Raw genomic sequence first — 19528 nt, forward strand, 5'->3', positions numbered from 1 at the left:
CCCTCTTCGCACATTCCTCTGGTCGGCCACAGCCTGAGAGCTTTCTCCAGCACCCCCTACCACAAGGCAAGCTCCTAGGGCTTCTGCTTCCTGGGGGCCTGCCTGGGCCTTCACATTTTCTAAAGCCATCCATTCCCTGCTGAAGGTTACGAGACATCATAGCAAGTCTTCATTTCCCTTTATTCCCTAGAGTCTGAAATACATCAGGAGGAGCATGGAGTTGACCAACTTGGGTTGAGAAATGTCCTTTGCAGTGTTGTTTGGGCCATAGTTTTCTTGTGCATTGATGATTCATGCAAGAAGACCATGATGTATCAACATGTTAGGTCTATTTGTGACTATCATGCTCTGGCATGTCCTTTGCTCAGGGTTTGTACCAGATGGTAAAGATAATGATCTGAATAATATAATTTTCTGTAATAATTGCATCTTATCAAAAGAACAGTCTTTGAAGGATCTCTTTTTTCACCTGTCATTTTCTTTCTGTGGTTATTGTTTTATCTACACTTGATACTACAGATTTTTTTGGGCGCACATCAAGGATAGTCCCACACAGTTCTTTAACAAAACCTTTTAAAATGTTCCATTGCTGCATCTTTCATTCATTTCTAGCAGCTATAGCTGATAAAAAACGGATTCTGTACCTAATGTTTATGTGACATACAGAATACTGACTGTCCTGGTTTCAGCTAGGATAGAGTTATTTTTCACAGGAAGCTGAAAGTGGACACAGCTGGGACAGCTGACCCAATCTATCCAAATGGAATATTCAATGCCATGTGTTGTCTTGCTCACCATATAGCTGGGGGGAGCTGGCTGGAGAAGGGTAATTTCTGCTTGGGAGCAGGCTGGCCATTGGGCAGTGAGAAAATGGCACTGTGTATCCCTTGCTTTGTATATTTTTTTTACCTTCTTTTGCTGTTCTGTCAAACTGTCTTTATCTCAACCCAAGAGTTTTGCCTTTTTCTTCCGATTCTGCTCCCTGTCTCTCCAGTTCTTTATTGCTGGCTGGGGCTAAACCATGATGATATTTAATACCAGCTAATAGTGAACTAGCACTGAAAGTCAACCAATCTGATGATGCAGAAAGTATCTCTATCTGCATGGGGATAAAGCAGAAAAAAGCAAAAATTAAAAACAAGAAATTAATCTGGCACTGTGTGCAAACAAAACTTAATTGAATTATCATATAAGCTGAGCAAATAATATGAAGCAAATAATCTATTTAAATTTAATGTTTTTCATTTCATAAAATGGTCATGAGCTGTTTAAGAATATAATTGTAATCATATACTATTCACAAAATATTTTGGTGAATAATTCTAGATAACTCTTGTAAAGCACTGGAGCTAAACCTACTCATATTTGAAACGCCAGGCCTTTTTTGACTTCAGTCTAGGCAGATCTTTAATAGGCATCTCCTTATAAATAGTTGAAGATAAATATTTGTTGTGATTTCCATCTTGCCTTCCTCTTCTGCTCCTTAAGTAGGAGCTGTACTTTTATCATGATGAATTGGCTTAGCTGTAGTGATTACAGTTTTGAGTTTCAAAAATTTCCAGATGTCCAAAACATAGCAATAAGTATCTTACACTGCTAATTTACTTTGAAATGTAAAATGTAGCTCGAACTGCCATGTAGGCACCTCCTAAGCCCAGTGGGGAGAGGTAAACACCTATCAAAGGTGACTCTAGTGATCCTGAGGAAAGTGGGATGAGTCCACAGTAAGGGCTCTTCAGTATATAGGGAATACAGGGTAGAATAGAGATCTACATATTATGCAGTCCCATTAAGATGTGAGGATTCTTGCATGCTGTACACAATGAGTTGATCTCATGTCACTTCTGTAACACAGAGAGCTTTCATTGGCAGATCTGTTAATACAATATGTCACATGAGCACTGGGGCATATCTATCACACATACAGGAGGCAAGGGTGCGCCTTGGCTTCTGGTCTGGAAAGGTCTGAACAGTGGGTTATGAAGCTAGAGGGAAGCAGACACAAATACTGGGGCAGTTTGTTGGCCACTGTGTATTTCAGTCTTTGCACAGTGGCTCAGGTGTCCTGTTACGTATCACTGAGTACCACTAAGCTCCTGGAACCCACTGGTCTTGCTGACCAAGCTGATGAGAAGTCAGTAGCACATAATCAGAGAGCGTGAAGTCAAGACAGTATTTGACTCAATGTGAAGTTTCTCCATAACTACCGAGTACTTACACACTTAGACCTGAGAACTGCTCAGTGAGGGTGTTACATGGTGAATTTATACTTTTATTTGTGAAGGCCAAAGGGATCCTAAGGAAAAGTTAAAATGCTTTTCTAACAGGAACTGGCAGACGGGACTGTGATACAATTTTCATGCAATGCTTTTAATTTTGCAAGCTGCCAAGGAGACTTTCTCAGTCTGAACTTGTCTGATCATGCTGATCATGTCGCTAACCACTATGAGTTTCTAAAGCAAATTTCCTGATAAATCCTTGAGAAATCTTTAGGAAATAATGGAGTTACACGTTAACCCATGTATTCTAGTCTAAAGGTCACAAAACCTTTCAAATGTATTGCCTATAATGTGAATTAAATGGCTAAATATCTCTGCTGTACTTTGAAAATATACCCTTACCAATAGCATACCTCTTTCTCTGCTTCCAACTACAGATGAGTGACTGTCATGCTTTAGCCTGGCTAAACACCAGGTGCCCACCTCAGCCACTCTATCACTCCCCCTCCTCAATTGGACAGAGGAGAAAAAATACAACAAAAGGCTCACAGGTCTAGGTAAGGACAGCGAGAGATCACTCAGCAATTACCATCAAGGACAAAACAAACTCAGCTTCGGGAAATTAGTTTAATTTATCGCCCATCAGAACAGAGCAGGATAATGAGAAATAAATCCCAGTCTTCAAACACCTTCCCCCCACCCCTCCCTTCTTCCCGGGCTCAACTTTACTCCTGTATTCTTTACATCCTCCTCCCAAATGGTGCAGGGGGACAGGGAATGGGGACTGCAGTCAGTTCATCACACATTGTCTCTGCCGCTCCTTCCTCCTCAGGGGGAGGACTCCTCACACTCTGTCCCTGCTCCAGCGTGGGATCCCTCCCACGGGAGACAGTTCACAAACTTCTCCAATGTAAGTCCTTCCCACAAGATGCAGTCCTTCAGGAACAGGCTGCTCCAGCGTGGGTGCCCCATCAGGTCACAAGTCCTGCCAGCAAACCTGCTCCAGCATGGGCGCCTCCCTCCACAGGTCCACAGGTCCTGCCAGGAGCCTGCCGCAGCGCGTGTATTGCATGGGGTCACTGCCTTCTTCGGGTGCATCCACCTCCTCTGGCATGGGGTCCTCCAGAGGCTGCACGTGGATATCTGCTCCACCGTGGGCCTCCATGCCTCACCATGACTCACCATGGTCTTCTCCACAGGTTGCAGTGGAATCTCTGCTCTCACACCTGGAGCACCTCCTCCGCTTTCTTCTTCACTGACCTTGCTGTCTGCAGAGCTGTTGCTTTCACACAGTCTCACTCCTCTCTCTTGCTGCAAAATACTTTTACACAGGGTTTTTTTTTTTCTTCTTAAATACGTTGTCACCGTCACTGATGGGCTTGGCCTTGATCAGCAGCAGGTCCATCTTGGAGTCGGATGGCACTGCCTCCATTGGACATAGGGGAAGCTTCCAGCAGCTTCTCACAGATGCCACCCCTGTAGCCACCCCCGCTAACAAAACCTTGCTACGCAGACCTACAACAGTCACCTTAGAAAGAAAGGATTAGCATATTTTTAATCCAAGTATTTATTGAATTAGCAACAGGGGAAAATGCTATATAGTTCTCAGCATTCATTTTACAAAAGTTGCTGTTCTCATGATGGTTGAAGTTTGCAGAGAAAGGATTTGTGTTGCATGGGTAACAGGAATTTTGCAACATGACTGAAGTGTTTCTGTATTTCACAGTTCTAGAAGATTTTAATGTTAGCATTAATATATGTTTGTCATAACAAGACATGCTGAGACTTTTTGGTTCACTTTTTATTAACAAGACACTTTCAAATTTAAATTCATCGTAGCTTGGTTTGGTTTGGATTTTTTTTTCCAAAAGCATATATATGTTGACTGAGTCATGAACAGTCTACAGTGCCTTGAAATGTCACACCACCAGCTATACCTGTGTGCCTAGAGATTTCAACAGTGGCCTTTCTAGTAATTTTATGAAGAATGTATCCAGGCTTGTAGCTAAGAGATTGTTTACTGATGCTTCATGTCATCTTCTATCCACATCTGCTCCAGAAAAGTAGAGGAACTGCTGCCTGTCCTGTGAAACTGTTGCCTCAGCTACCCCAAAACATTCTTCTACAGGGAATTTGGTAATTTGTTCCTCATAACTGTACTCAGCTGTCAGCGCTCCAGCAAAGACATTCTTCTGCCTCAGGTTAACTTTGTCAGGAAGTACCAGGTAAAGGTCCCTTTTGAAAGACACCACAGCTTCTTGTGACACTGATGTATCAAACCAAGTATCAAATATCATGAACACTGTTTTCCTGAATTATTATATGCAGTTTTTCATCGCCTGGCTATTTCCTAGAACAAATGTTGTTGTTAAATCTCAAGAAAAAATGCTAATTAACATTTTTTCCATGTAACAGATTTTTAATTAGTCATTTAGATTACATTTCACCAAGTATACAGGTTTCCTGAGATACGAATGGATGTGTGACTCATTTCCCCTGTTCTTAAATCCAAATGAACCAAATTCTCCAGGTTGAAGTATTTGTTTGCTTTTACTTGCTCAAAACTAGCACATAACCTGCAGTTTCAAATGTCCCCGATGTAGGAATGAGCAGATCACATCTAGCAGAGTAAGAACTGACCAAATGTTTACTCAGTAGCTAAACATATCTATGTGTACTTTTTGAAATATTTTTTCAGATATTAATTATTTTTTGTTATTTTTTTGACCCCATTTGTCTTAGGACTTGAATGGGAGTAAACCTGGGAACATATTATTTTTGCGAAAGTTACAGCCCACAGTTTTGTTTGAGCTTGCAAACCTTTCTAGCTTTATCCATCACGAGTCTAACCTTTCCTTGGTGTTCTCCGCACCCTCTGGAATTAACATGCCCTTTTCTCCAGGTGTCACAAATCTGACACTGCTCTTCAGACTTTGCACATGCCCTCTTTTTTACCTTTATCATTCACAGGCAGCCCTTATGATCATTTGCTTCCTTCTGCTCTCCCATTTCAGCACCTTCACTGGCCCTCAGCTTCTGAGCATCTCTCTTGTGGAAAGCTAGTGGGAGCTGGCAACATTGAGATGAGACAAAATTATTTTCACTCATAAGCTCTGATCATAACCCATAATAACATTCACTATTATACTTCACCCTGACCCATAATTTCCAATAAAAATCATATAAGAACTGTGTATCTAACACATTATTTAAGAAAAATAAACCAAGTGAATTTAGCATTTGAAAAAATACAGTCACAGAACAGAACTAAGAGAGAGAGACTTATGAGTGGAAAGATTATAGCTAAGGAATAAACCTATAATATGTCAGCAGTAGATACCAGTACTCTAATTACAGATGATATTAATAAAAGCGTTAAGTATTTTAAGTCACACAGACCTTTCAAGAAACAGCTGGTAAACCAAATAGTAGAAATAGGATCATGTCATTTAATTGTCAGGTTTTTTTCCACAGCCAGTTTCTCAAGTGTCTCAGGGAGAGCGAGAGAAATATAACATAGTCCTGAAAACTCTTCTCTGTACTTCAAGTATTGGTTGCACCCTATGGGTAAGACAGAAAAAATCCAGTCCTGTGTGAGCAGGACAACTAGCAACTTGAATAACATGTAGTGTTAACTTTTCTTGTAATACGTTTCACTTCTTCAAATTTGGATACCTATCCCTGGATCTGACTGTATTTACTTGGAACCTAAATTAACAGCATCAACGTTTAATCAGAGGAGACTAGCTGAATCTCCTCCTTCAACCCGTAATTGCTCCAGCCCTCTGGAGAAAGCAAACTCACTTGAAAATGGAGTGCACTCTCAAGAAGACCGGAATCTTTTCTGAGAAATCCTGGTGTGAGCAAGAAGCAAACATTTCTAGTGTTTTCATTTTCTCTGATGAAGGTAGGACTTTCCACTTCATAACAATGTAGACAGCTTACTGGTAAGCATTTCCTCAGCAGCTTGCACCTTCCAAATGTGAGGGAGAGGGGAAAAAAGACTCTTTGTTTCAGGAACTCTGCAGTATTTCACCTGTGAAGATATGCAACAATTGATTAAAGATATTTCCTACTTGTACATCTTTCCTCTTCTGATTTACATGCAAAATTCTATGTCAGGGGTACAAGTTTTTGTTATTTGTAATTGTATATCCTTAAGAATATGCCCATCCCCTCCCCACCATGCACACACATAACTATTCCTATTAAATTCTGTAAGGTTTCTCACTGGGGATGGTAGAAAACAGCCCATAAATTACTTGCAAAAAAGAAGAAAGCAAATAATAACTCAACCATTTTTATATAGAACATTGCCTTATATAGAAATAGTCAGTTTATAGCTATCTGAGACTAATTGGTTCATTCCATTCACAGTGATTTATGTATTAAGGTTGCTGATTTGCACACCTACACGACTTCGAATACACAGAACAGTTTCATATATAAAATTGAAAAATAAATTTAATTTATTGATTTTCAAATGACGAATTTATTTGGTCAAAAAAGTTTATTGGTTCATAAGACTGAAATATTGATTTTTGTGTGTAATAGAACTTTAAGATGTGCACTTAAGTAGAGGCAGCAGAACTGCTTACACTGCTTGGTGGAAGTCTATCAAGCTTTTCAACCTTACCTTTATTTTGAGGGGTTTACAGCTAGGTCATAAAAAATGAGTTGGGGCTGAGTCTTCTTTTCAGACAGTCATGTATCTACTACTTGACATCTCAGTCAAGAGCACTTTTAAGAACATTCACAAAAGAGGTTGGTCACTGTTAAGCAGTGGATGTTCAGAACAAACATCCATTACTGTAACTGCAGATTTATTTCTGTCTTTAATTTCTACAGTTGGCTATTTGGCTTCTTCTGTGTTAAAGAATATAATGTGTTTGCTGAAGAATAATAAAAAGTATTTTAAAAGTGCTCTACGCTTTATAGACAAGGGGAGGGAAGAGGAGAGGAGAGGAGAGGAGAGGAGAGGAGAGGAGAGGAGAGGAGAGGAGAGGAGAGGAGAGGAGAGGAGAGGAGAGGAGAGGAGAGGAGAGGAGAGGAGAGGAGAGGAGAGGAGAGGAGAGGAGAGGAGAGGTTTTTGCAAACAACACTGCAATGTGGGTGTTGAAACCTGTGCCTTATGGTTGCATCTTTAAATCATCCTTGCATGCCTGGATCCTGACTGGGTTGGCTGTAGCCACAGAAAAGAAGGCTGAGAGGGGATCTTATAAATGCTTATAAATATCTTAAGGGTGGGTGTCAGGAGGATGGGGCCAGACTCTATTCAGTGGTGCCCCCAGCCACAGGACAAGGGGCAATGGGCACAAACTGAAGCATAGGAAGTTCCATCTGAACATAAGGAAGAACTTCTTTACTCTGAGGGTGATGGCACACTGGAACAGGCTGCCCAGAGGGGTTATGGAGTCTCCTTCTCTGGAGATGTTCAAAAGCCGCCTGGACGAGGTCCTGTGCAACCCGCTCTAGGTGACCCTGCTTTGGCAGGGGGGTTGGACTAGATGATCCCCAGAGGTCCCTTCCGACCCCTAACATTCTGTGATTCTGTGTTTATTTCTGGATGCAGGAGTGGAATGCAACATTAGCAAGTTTGTGGACGATACCAAACTGGGAGTTGCTGTTGAGTCCCTTGAGGGACAAGAGGCCTTGCTGAGGGATCTACATAGATTGGAGCACTGGATTATGACTAAAGGGGTGAAATTTAACAAGACAAAATTCTGGATTCTGCACCTAGGATGCAATAATGATGGGCACAAGTATAAATTGGGAGAGGAGTGGCTGGAGAGCAGCTTTGCAGAAAGGGATCTGGGGGTAGTCGTTGACAGCAGGCTCAACAGGAGCCAGTAGTGTGCCCGGGCAGCCCAGAGGGCAAACCGTTTCCTGGGGTGCATCAAACACAGCATAACCAGCCAGTCAGAAGAGGTGACCATCCCGTTGTATTTAGCGTTGGTACAACCTCACCTTGAGTACTGTGTGCAGTTCTGGGCCCCACAATTTAAGAAGGATGTGAAGGCCCTTGAATGCGTCCAGAGGAGGGCAACCAAGCTGGTGAAAGGGCTGGAAGACATGTCCTATGACGAGCAGCTAAGGAGTTTGGGGTTGTCTAGTTTGGAGAAGAGGAGGCTGAGGTGTGACCTCATTGCTCTCTACAGGTTCCTGAGGAGGGGAAGCAGAGAAGAAGGTGCTGAGCTTTTCTCCCTGGGATTCAGTGATCAGATGCGTGGGAATGGTTCAAAGCTGCACCAGGGGAGGTTTAGCTGGACATTAGGAAGCCTTTCTTTACTGGATCCTGACTGGGTTGGCTGTAGCCACAGAAAAGAAGGCTGAGAGGGGATCTTATAAATGCTTATAAATATCTTAAGGTGTGGTCAAACACTGAGAGTGGTCAAACACTGGAACAGGCTTCCTAGGGAGGTGGTCGATGCCCCAGGCCTGTTGGTGTTTAAGAGGCATTTGGACAATGTGCTTAATACCATGTTTTAACTTGGTCAGCCCTGAAATGGTCAAGCATTTGGACTAGATGGTCATTGCTGGTCTCTTCCAATTGAAATAGTCTACATTAGTCAGTTCTATTTTGCAATTATATTCATTTTGTATTCTACCTGGCTGGGTGATAATGCTGCCCAGTCTGGGCCCAAGGGCTGGATGCATTTTAGCTGCAGTACTCAGCACTGCAATGGAAAAAGCCCTGAAAGCTCACCTCGGACTTACAGGAATCCTTCATGGGGCAGCAAGGTTTCCCATCCAAGCAGATGCTGGAAGAAACAGGATGTCTAAGAAGCTCCTCATTCCGTAGCTGAGATCCCGTAGAGTGGACACAATGTCTGGGTCTTCCTAAGGCTGGACACTGTATTGAGACAGTATTTTAACTGAGGGAAGGAAAAAGAGCATCTTGAAGCTGAATTTAGACAGAAATGTGTTTTTATATTCATTTATACTGTCTCTAAATATCTGCTTTCTTAGGCTTTCCATTTTTAAGTTAAACAAAAAGTGTATTTGTCTCATCCGAGAAGTCTCTTCATCTGATCATATAAGACATTTCAAGCCTGGCAAAACATTTGTTTCATTCTCAAGGAAGTAAGAGCCCTAAATGTAGGTTTGGCCTGAATAGAGGAATTGTGCTGTAGAAAAAAATAAAAAAGAAAAAAAGAATCAGTTCAGGCTCAACAGTTAAACAGATCTGGGATTGAAGCTTTAAGGAAGGGTAATTACTTGCTAGCTTTACCAGGAACAGGAAAATCTGGACAACTTCATTTCTACAGATATTACATCGTAGTCAAAACAGTATCTCTGTTAGTTCAAGAACAAACAGGTGAGTTCTGATCTCAACCAGAAACCTACTATAGCTAACAGTTAATGGTACAGACATTAATTCACAGGCGATTTCCTTCACATTTTTTATTTAAATTTGTCCAATTCTGAATTTTGTTTTTATTATGAAACAACTTGAACAACTTGATGAGGAAATACAATTGAGTGGAATTAGATACACTGTGCCGATAATGTTTCTGTTGATTTGCTGTGATTTCATCATTTTACAGAATGCCTGAGTCATGAGATGTCACTGCAGGGTAGATTAATTTGGTCCCAGAGATTGGCACAACAGAATATGATCTCTGTCACACTGCACCTCAAAAGACAGCATTTTATCTATTACATGTACCCATGCAGATGCTTGTTTTTACGTTACTTCAGTCTTTGTGCTCATCTGCAGACATAAAACTTCTGAAACTGTCTACTGATCGCTGTAACTAGCCTTACAATTACTATTAGTATAGCAGCAGTGCCTGGGACCTCCACAGCCGAGTACCTACATGACAAAATCCAAAGCCTTGTGTCAGAAATCTTACAATATAAATGAAAGATAGAAAAGGATACAACAAACTGGAAAAACGCAAGGTGAAAGGGGAAACCTGGGATGAAGAGGTACTTCTTATGAATAAAGTAAGTTTTAAAGAATTGTTGAAAAGTGAATAAATCATACATCTTGGATCCTACTGTTAGCTTCTTTATCAAAAGACACAAGCATTAGGAATCATAGCTCAGAGACATTATTTGGGGAACCTGACAGATGAGTCCTAAGTATAATTCTAAATAAACTGATTAGTGTATAAAAATACCCAGGAGGATGTTTATCCATTAAAAGTACTTGCAAAAACCACATAGATAGAATCATCTTTTTTAAGGAATATTTATTTTCAGTTCCATTTAAACAACCCATTTTTTTAACACATATTAAAATTGTTAGGAAACATTCTAGAAATTTCAGGATTATAGCCACAGGGATGAATTAAATGCTTTTCAACTCTGTAGATTAAAATACAGAATATGTTTGCATCATTCTGCATTTTATTAAGTTGCTGCCTTTTGGTATGCTTTACATGAAAAATACATGACTGACACTCTTTATACCAGTAAGCCTTTTTATTGAAAAAAAATATTATTGCATTAAACTACATTCCCAGGAATTCCTTTAATAACCTAAAAAAAAAGCCGCATTGCATGTACAATAGTGCAATTCACTTAGCTACTGTATAATATAAAACACTTTATACAGAGAATACAAAACAAAATTACTAGTTTACATATTTTACTAGCCAGACTATTATCCATTTTTAAATATAAACTTAACACTTTTAAAATCAATCTGGTAATGGCATTTTTATGCAAGTCTGCACAACAAATATACATGTTAAATGTATTCCAGAAGTGCCTCAGTTATCAGAAAAAACACCAAAAAATAAAACCAAAAATTTTATCATTGTTTAACACAGGAAACTTTTGTTATTGGAGTTTTAGAGTGTGGGTGACCTGTTTCCTTGGATTATGCATCAAGAATACACAATCAAGCTAAAACAGATTAATTTTGAGTGTATATATCACTGCCACCAGGATACTGTAACTCTTCTAAAAATCAGCCTAAATGAAATAAAAATTGTAGCATGGGTCCATATATCAGGTTTGATTATGCTTTTAACAATAATGATGATACATGTTTAAAATACGTTACTGATGAAAACCAAATGTGACAGCAAGTAAAGCAAATGTATAATCTCAGCTGTGCTGATAATTTCATTACATTTCTCCAAGATAATCCCTTCCATGTACTAAGAACGATATTGGACATTGCCTTTGTTAGCAGTCAATGATTGCTGTTTTGCTATTATGCTGCTTCTGTTCTTTCTTAATCTCTCTTTTTTCCATCAATACCTCTCAAAATCCTAATTCCCATTGTTCCAAGAAATCTTTATTGTCTATTCATTTGCCTTACCAGATCATCCTTGTTGGTATATGCAATGATGCGTGGACATCCTATGATTTGGTTCCTTCCTAGAATCCCACTCTATTGTGCATACATCAAGGAAAGGTATGTAAATATTTTCCATAAATTATCTCTACGTAGGATATTGTTAAGTTTCAGTTGGTCAGGTTTCTTGCCATAAGAATTTCTGCAAGATTAACATTGCCCGTAAGAAGCAGGGACACAAAATGTGTGCCTACACATTAAAGATGGGATTAGTCTGTCATTTCCTCTTCTCCACTTCTTTCTTTTGGTGTTATCTACTTAGGATTTAAGTGAATTCTTATACACAATGAGAACTGCTGGGTTTTCTTGAATAGGAAGGGAATTGGGCCCATAAATTTAAAAGCTTGCAGGGCTGTAAAAGTATCTTTCAGGCTGGCGTTAGCCCTGAACTGGTGGTGATGGTTGTGCACCTCAGTCAGCTTCTTCTAGAGCACAGGTCGACCTGCTTCTTTAAAATGTCCAATTCAGACTGATTCTACAGAATTATAACTAATGTTTCCAAGTGGTTCACCGAGTGAGGGATCTTCATCTGAGCAAGCAAGTACTAGTTTTCAGAGGTGTGAAGTCACATTCAGTGAAATACATTTGATTGTCAGAAAATAATGTTTCAGCAGCATAGAAATTATAAGTAAATTCAGATCTAATTTTGGAAAGATATTCAGCCAAAGACGAAAGGAAGAATTTTAAATTGGGGAAATATTATTATTGTTCTGAAACAATAATTTCAATTAAAGAAGCTCCCTACAATTAAAATGAGAAAATTAAACCATAAAGATAAATAACTCCAAAATGGCACAAACCCATTTTGTTAATGAAATTAATAAATCAGCTGGGAATCCAACCAAAAGATATTTGAAGGTGCTGATTTCACCAGCCTTTTTCAATACAAAACTATTTTGCTTCTGCTCAGTCTCCAGACTTTCTCCTGACAGCTTTTATTTGATGGCTAAAATGTTAAGTATCCAAAGAAACTTTAACTTTGAAAATACAAAACAAACTGTCACAATTTGTAAAGCCATTTGAAGATTTTGTCATAATAGGAGATTGTGCTGAAGCAGCTGCTTTTACAAATTAAAACAATTCCATTTTATTGCGATGGATCAGTCTAGTTTTGGTTAAAACTAAGTTAGAAAGTTGGTCCTAAATTCATTTTAAATGCTCAACATAATTGCAATTAGATTTCTCGGTTTCTTCACACAGATGAGTAGAATGGAATAAAATCCCCCAAAAGATTTTTAGTGTGGTTTATATTGATTCTGAAAGATACATTATTAGTTATGCACTAATTTATTAAAAATGAATTGAAATTATTTCAAGATTTTCTAAGCCAAACAAACAGGTACTGTCTGTCAGACATTTCACTGTCCAGTTATATCGGGAAGCATACCTGCAGTCTAACCACAATTGTGAACTTAATTTCATGCTAAATATCCAATGTTGAGTTAGAAACATTGTAAAAAGTCAAAATGTGTCATTCAAAGGGATGCTGAAGCCCTCACCTATTTCCAGATATACAGTTATTACTAGCAATTTCAACCACATATTACCCTGGAGGCTGGATACATGCATTCAAACATTGCAGCTTCAGAACTTCAATTTGTATGCTGAGAGTTTGGGAAGCCATGCGAGAATCTTGACATATTTGTTTAGATTCAATATATCTTGAAATGCTGAGAACTGTGGCATGGTTTTCTATGAGACTTGAGCTGGATAGACAGTTTCTGCTCAGAATTTTACTTCTGCATTTTTATATCAGCACAATTTTATAGGACCAGCCAATTGTTTATGTTGCTTGTGGAAGGGATGAAACATATTTACACATTCTTTGGGCAAGATTCTCCCACATGTCAGAGCTCTGTTTGGTAGGAAAGCAGTGTTGCAGTCTTGGACAAAGACCTCTGAAGTTCAAAGCCAACAGGTTGCTGCTTGGCAACTCTGGGCTGCTGCAGCCCACCCCTGACATACCCTGTGCTACAGCCACAGGCAGGCAATGCCAAAGAACTTGGCTTCATCCCATTCTTTCCCTTGCCTTCTTGGATGCTTAGCTCATGGGGGAAAAGTAGCAGCCTGCTTGTGCCAGTACAGAGCCCCACCTACCCAAGGGAATGTTTTGTTCTGTACTTGTGGCCAGACTGCAGTCCCTTTACACTGTCCAAGCAGCATCTCCCAGGGATAAAACCACTCAAGTACCTTCGAGAAGTTGTTGTGACCCTTTTCTTCCAGTGTTAACTCATCACCCCTCACTTTGAGGCTCCCCAATTTATTTTGACCAGGAGACAGATCCAGGGATTTGTGGCACCAGATGCCTTCTTTTTTGCGTAGTCTGAAATACCTTAACCAGACCAAGTACTACACTGTTGCATATACAAACTCAGAAAAGCAAACCTTTGAGGTGTGTCAAGAATGCTCTACCTTAAATTACGTTACTTTAAATCACTCATTGGTGTTGATACTCTTGGTTCCATTGTGTCTGGGTGCAGTGGTCCTATTCCTACTGACAGTCGCAGACTTCACTTCAGGCTGTGCTTTCCAATCCTTCTGTAAAATGACGCTAGCTGGACCCAGTCCTCCCTGTGATAGTATCATAAAAGGCTTTAAACCAGCTTTTACAAAGTGGTATGAGAACTAAATCAACATTCATATGCTATCATCCTGAATGTGGACTTTAAAATACTTGCTGTTGTGCTCTCAGCAAAACTGCAGATTTCCCCTCAGACATGTGATTGAACACTGAATAATTTATTTTATTCAAATTTGGTTTTGGAGCCATGAAATGGCTGTTTGGGCTAGTTTAAATAACTAGAAACACTGAAAACTTCTTTTATCGTTGGTAACTGTTGGGTCTGGCTAGAATGACAATGGGGCTCTTGCCCTTGGAACAACGGGTGAACCAAGGGATTTGGATGTATAACAGAAGGTGTGGCTGCATTCAGATGCGGTGTAAATAAGGCTGGGATATATGTAGTGTGTGGCAGTGCAGGGAAGGTCAGTGGGGAAGGGTGGAGGGGGTTGGTGGAGACCAAATGCAATGGGTGTCCTGTCAGCAGAGCTGGGTGAGTGGGAATGAGGGCTGGCACTAATGGAGAAAGTGATATGGGAGTGAAATGTGCCTGAGAGAGAGGGTGGAGGTGTGCCAGGGAGAGATGGCTGCCATGGGGATGTACAGATGCCGAAACAGCAAAGCGTTGCAGCAGCGTGTGGTGGACTGTGGTGACAGTAGCGTGCTGCTGAGCAGGGAGGGCAGGAACTGCTGGTGTTGTAGAGAAGGCAGCTGGTCCTGGGGCAGGAAAAACTTTCAGGTGTTTTGCCAGAAGTTGTTTCTGCATATGCTGCTGGGCTTGCAGCTGCAGCAACCTGTATTTGTCCACTTCCTCTGGTGAAAATGTGACAGGCTGCTGCGTTAAAGGAGGGGAGGTGGATTTACTGTACACTTCTAGGTGATTTACTGTGTCATCATACTTCTGCATAGCGTTGTCACAAACAGAGTCTGAACTGCCTTCTGCCTGGTTCGAGTCCATGTTTACATCACGTAGTTCTTCTTTGGTCTCTGTTGAATTAGCAACAACAGAATATCTGTTAGGGGGAAAAGCACCAGGGAAATCATTTGGTACTGGGTCACAGCTTTGTATAAAGGGTTGCACTTCACTAATGAAGAGATTAGGTTCTTCCTTTATTGCTGTGTTCCTGTTTATACTTGGGCTCTGATAGCCTGTTCCTATTTGAATGATGTCTTTAAAAAGACAATGACCGTAATCAGTGGCTGTCGAAAGAGCAACGTTAGTTATCTCTGACGCTTCGAAGTTATTTTTCTTCACACTGTTTTCCAAAGAACTGATTTCATTATGCCCCTTGTCAATTTTACTTATGTTTAGCAGTTTCTCTGGCAAAGGTAACATTGCAATGTCATCTACTGATGATGAAAACTGGAGAGCAAAATGACTTCGCGAGTGATCCTTTAATTCTACCCCACAAGTCTTTGAAAATCTCTCTGCATTGTGCATTTGTTCCTGGGTTTTCTTGGACTGCACTCTTTCTAAAAGTAACTTTGCTGTCAATGACTTTTTTTTCCCACATATGTCTTTTGCCAGTGTTTCAGAAGAGCAGCTGACTAAGTTTTTTGACTGACCATTCACATTCAGAAGGTCAGAACGTGCAGTTTCAGCTTTTCCCAGTTCAGTGTTAGAACCTCTTTCTGTGTCCTCTTTTGTTTTGTTGTCACAGTTGTCAGTCTCTTTTGAGAAGGATCCTGAACTTCTGCCTCTTGATGTTCTGCTACTAGATAATCTTTCACTGCTTCTTGAATCTCTAGTGGAACAACTTTTGGAGCTATGGTAGCTTCTGCTTCTACTGTGCACTTTGCCAAAATGCTGATGTCTACATCTGCTATGTTTAGATTCATCAATGTGTTGTAAAACTTTATGTCTTGAACACCTTTGATATTTAATTGTGTGCCTTTGTGTACAGTTTCTAGCTCTGTGACCTCTGCTGTGACAAAGATAATCCTTGTTTGTATCATCAGAAGCAAAAATACACTTGTGCTTTCTGTGTTTACGTTTGTGCCTTTCAGCTGTCTTGCTTTTTCTTTTACAACAAAAAAGCAAATAATTTCTGCTGTGATTGCCCGATGTAGGGCTTGTGTAGCTCATGTAGCTACTCATACCACTAACTGAAGTGTCAGAATAGCTGGAAAGTCTGTCAGAGGAGGACATTTGAGGAGATGACATTCTCCAACATCTCGTGTAACTTCCACAACCTTCATTTTCTGAATACCTGCTGTTTGAACTGGATTTATAACTAAGCAGACTTCCACTAGAGTCTTTTCCACTGTCACTTATGTCACTGCTGCAGCTGGTCATATCTTGAACGGATCTGCAGTCATTTTGGTTTTCACGTTTCTCCTCAGAATAAATTAAATGACATTTTGCAGCTTTAGACTTTTTAATCCTAGACATAAAAGTAGAAAAGGAAATGCTTTCATTTCTAATGTTCTGGTTTTTTCTTTCACAGCTGTGAAAATGATGCTTTAAAGGTCTTCTCAGTGTTGTTGTATGGAGACTTTTTTCTGTCACATAATCCTTTTGTGAGACATCAAGGTAAGCAGGCACTTTGGGTATATTTTCATTCAAATAATCTGCAATGCATTTTTGACCACTTTCATTAATTTCTTTCCCTATGTCTGACTCAGCTTTTTGCTTGGCCTTTCTTGGATTTAAGGAACCTTTCATCTTCTTTGGTTTCAACAACTGATTATCTTGTTCATTTGACATTTGCTTGTGTTTTATTAAACCTGAGGCTTCATTTTCATCTGCAGTCTTTTTTATAGGGTGTTCTTTACAGCTTGCTTTGTTTGTTTCTTGCTGTTTACCATCTCTGTGATTTAAAGAGAGTCTGAAGTCAAAATACAATGGATTACAGCCATATGAAATACAGGGCTCAGTTTTTGTAAACAAAAGCAATTCTGTGGGCCATTGCAGAGCAGTGGTGCCATCTTTGCTCACTACATGGAGGAAAGGCAATGCCTGGGGCTTATTCTCTTTAACCATGGTCTCCCTCGGAAGTGTTTCCATACTCCCATTTGTGGTTTCTGAACTCTCCAAAGAGCTTTCTCTGTTTACCACCCCAGGACCGTCACTAATGTTGCTTGCACATGCCAGCTGAGGTTCTGGCTGTTGTGGGAGCTCAGGTAACTGGTCAGGCAGGTGGGCATTGCTGTGCTTGTAGGTCTTCGGCTGTGTATAAAAATTGCTAGCTTGGCACGAAGGTGAAATAAGAGTTTCTAACAATTGCTCGGACTCATTCAATTTGCTCTCTTGCTCTGTTTCTCTAAGTGAACCAGAAAAATCCAAATTTGAAAGTTGTATTTTGACTTTGGAAAATGGAGGATGAGCATTGACCTTTTCTTCTAATTGCATATCACTACTTTCTTCATTTTCCCTTAGCATTTTGGGTTTTGCGGCTGCATGACTTGATGCACAGTTATCCAAGTCCATTTGGCCGTGTGTAATAGGTGGCGCTTTATCCAAGCTTGCTTTCATGCCCTCCTCCGAAAGTGTGCCAAAACGACAGCCCTCAAGAGCTTGCTTTATTTTATGGTTGGGGGATTCACTACAATCATTTCCTTCCTCAGAGTTCTCACTGAAGACTGATGCTGAGGACTCGAGCTTCAAAGGGACCTTTTTAGAGAATGAGAAAGACACTCCTGCCCTTTGAGAAGTATTGGTGCTATCTGGGAGCACTTGTGAGACTTGATCTCCAAGTGCATGGGGTCTTTCAGTAGGGGACTGGTGCTTGCTTATGATACGCTGCTGTTTTTCTAGTATGTTGCTGGAGGAACCTTGTCCTTCACTCGTGGTGGTTTGTTGAGAATTGGCTGTGAACTTGCTGCCCTTGTACAGGAAAATGCCATCTGGCGATTGCTGCTTTTCCATAACTAATCTGGGGGCCTTAAGCAATGGTCCATTCCCAGTGATGCTGTAAGGTAATAAATAAATAAAACTGTATTAAGTAACCAAGTTAAGACAGAACTCCTATTTGACAATGTCTGTCTGGTAAAGAAGGGTGTCACTCATGCTGTTATGAGGGAAATCTCATTTTGTAATGTTTCTAAAGGGTAAATGTGCAGCTTAGCCTTGAGCCTGCGCTTCTGTCTGGGCAAGATATTCTCTACATACAGGAAATTATGATCTGAAGGTATCCCATGAATGCTCTTTTTTGTGGTTATGACCACGTATATCCAGAATAAACAATATTGTCTTTACTCTGAATTTATATCAAGGAGAATCTGGTATGTGGCAAGTCTTGGTTTTCTGAGGGACCACTGCAAAGGAAATAATTGTGCCTTATTCAAAATGAGACCCTTCCATCTGGAAGTGTCCACCTCTATAAAAGGCAACATTCTGCTTACTTGGAGGATGTGTATGATTTTTATAAGAGTAGATTTTCTGTTTTGTCTTTGTATTATTCCACAATAAATGACTTTGTGGAATATTCAGAGTTATTAATACTAAAACCATCACCAAACAATGGTGGGGAAAAGGACACAAGATGGATTTCCATCAATATAAATGGAAACTTCAATGCTTTCATTATCAATCACCATTAGACTTACTTTGCCATATTTTCTCTTTTTGTATTCTAATTTCATGAATTACATTTTCCCATTTCCCAAAACCTCTCAGGTTTTAAATCCGTGTTTTAGTTTTCTTGTACTTTAAAAAAACAGTCAACCTATTCCAAGAAGGCTTTAACAAACATGGTAAATCATTGATTTCTTGCAATAGGTAACTAACTGAGATTGGAATGACTGTTGTCATTTTCCATTAGAGATGAGACGTATATAGCTACCATAAAAATGATATTCCAAGTAATATCTTAAACATGCAGTCCATTAGGAAAATTATCTACTTTTACTATCAATTGAGTACTACAGTACACTTACATGAAAAAATTTTGGAACCAGCTTCAGTAAAGAGTTTGATTAAAAATTAGAAAATATTTTAATTAAATGTGAGTAAATTACGACTGCCAGATCTGCATAGCATCTATCTATAAATAGGCTAGTGTGTTTTATAAATGTTGTAAAAATGCATTGATCCCCATCAGTGGGAATGACATAAAGACTCCCTGGGGTAGGGTCAACTCAGAGTATGAGAATATGTATGCATTTCTGAGAATATATTTGCATTTGTCACTAATTTGGCATCAGGAGATACAAAATCACCTGTATTTGTACATCAAGAAGGAATTATCTCTTGGAGAAGGTGTGTAAAGAGATCCTTTTCAATGTCTCATCGGAACAGCAAAATAAAGCTGCATGTTCAGTTTTGCTGTGCACAATATTAACAGTAATTTTGTTGTCAAATTGTATTAGCTTGTTGTGAGGAACTCTATTGGAACCTGAGACACAATACTCAGGGACAATAACAATTCTTTGTGTGTGTGGACTTTTGCTTACAAAGGCTGTCTTTCTTGAGCATCTGGGAATGCTACCCCTCCA

At 39.9% G+C, this 19528-nt stretch overlaps 1 protein-coding gene and 1 long non-coding RNA gene across 2 annotated transcripts in view; both read right to left on the reverse strand.

The window, feature by feature from the left end:
- Window positions 1–5419: 5419 nt before the first annotated feature.
- LOC142361056 (uncharacterized) lies at window positions 5420–9058 on the reverse strand. The gene is made up of 3 exons (XR_012763587.1): window positions 8926–9058; window positions 6024–6255; window positions 5420–5780 (listed from the first exon to the last, which is right to left on the reverse strand). It is a non-coding gene; the product is annotated as an uncharacterized LOC142361056 (long non-coding RNA).
- Window positions 9059–10449: 1391 nt separating this feature from the next.
- ZNF804B (zinc finger protein 804B) overlaps window positions 10450–19528 on the reverse strand; it is a 269427-nt gene continuing 260348 nt past the window's right edge. The window contains exon 4 of the mRNA XM_075419396.1: window positions 10450–18003. Coding sequence (XP_075275511.1) covers window positions 14319–18003 — 3685 coding nt within the window. The 3' untranslated portion in view covers window positions 10450–14318. The remainder of the gene's footprint in view (window positions 18004–19528) is intronic.

This window comes from Opisthocomus hoazin, chromosome 4 (assembly GCF_030867145.1).
Source record: "Opisthocomus hoazin isolate bOpiHoa1 chromosome 4, bOpiHoa1.hap1, whole genome shotgun sequence".
Taxonomy (NCBI): Eukaryota; Metazoa; Chordata; class Aves; order Opisthocomiformes; family Opisthocomidae; genus Opisthocomus; species Opisthocomus hoazin.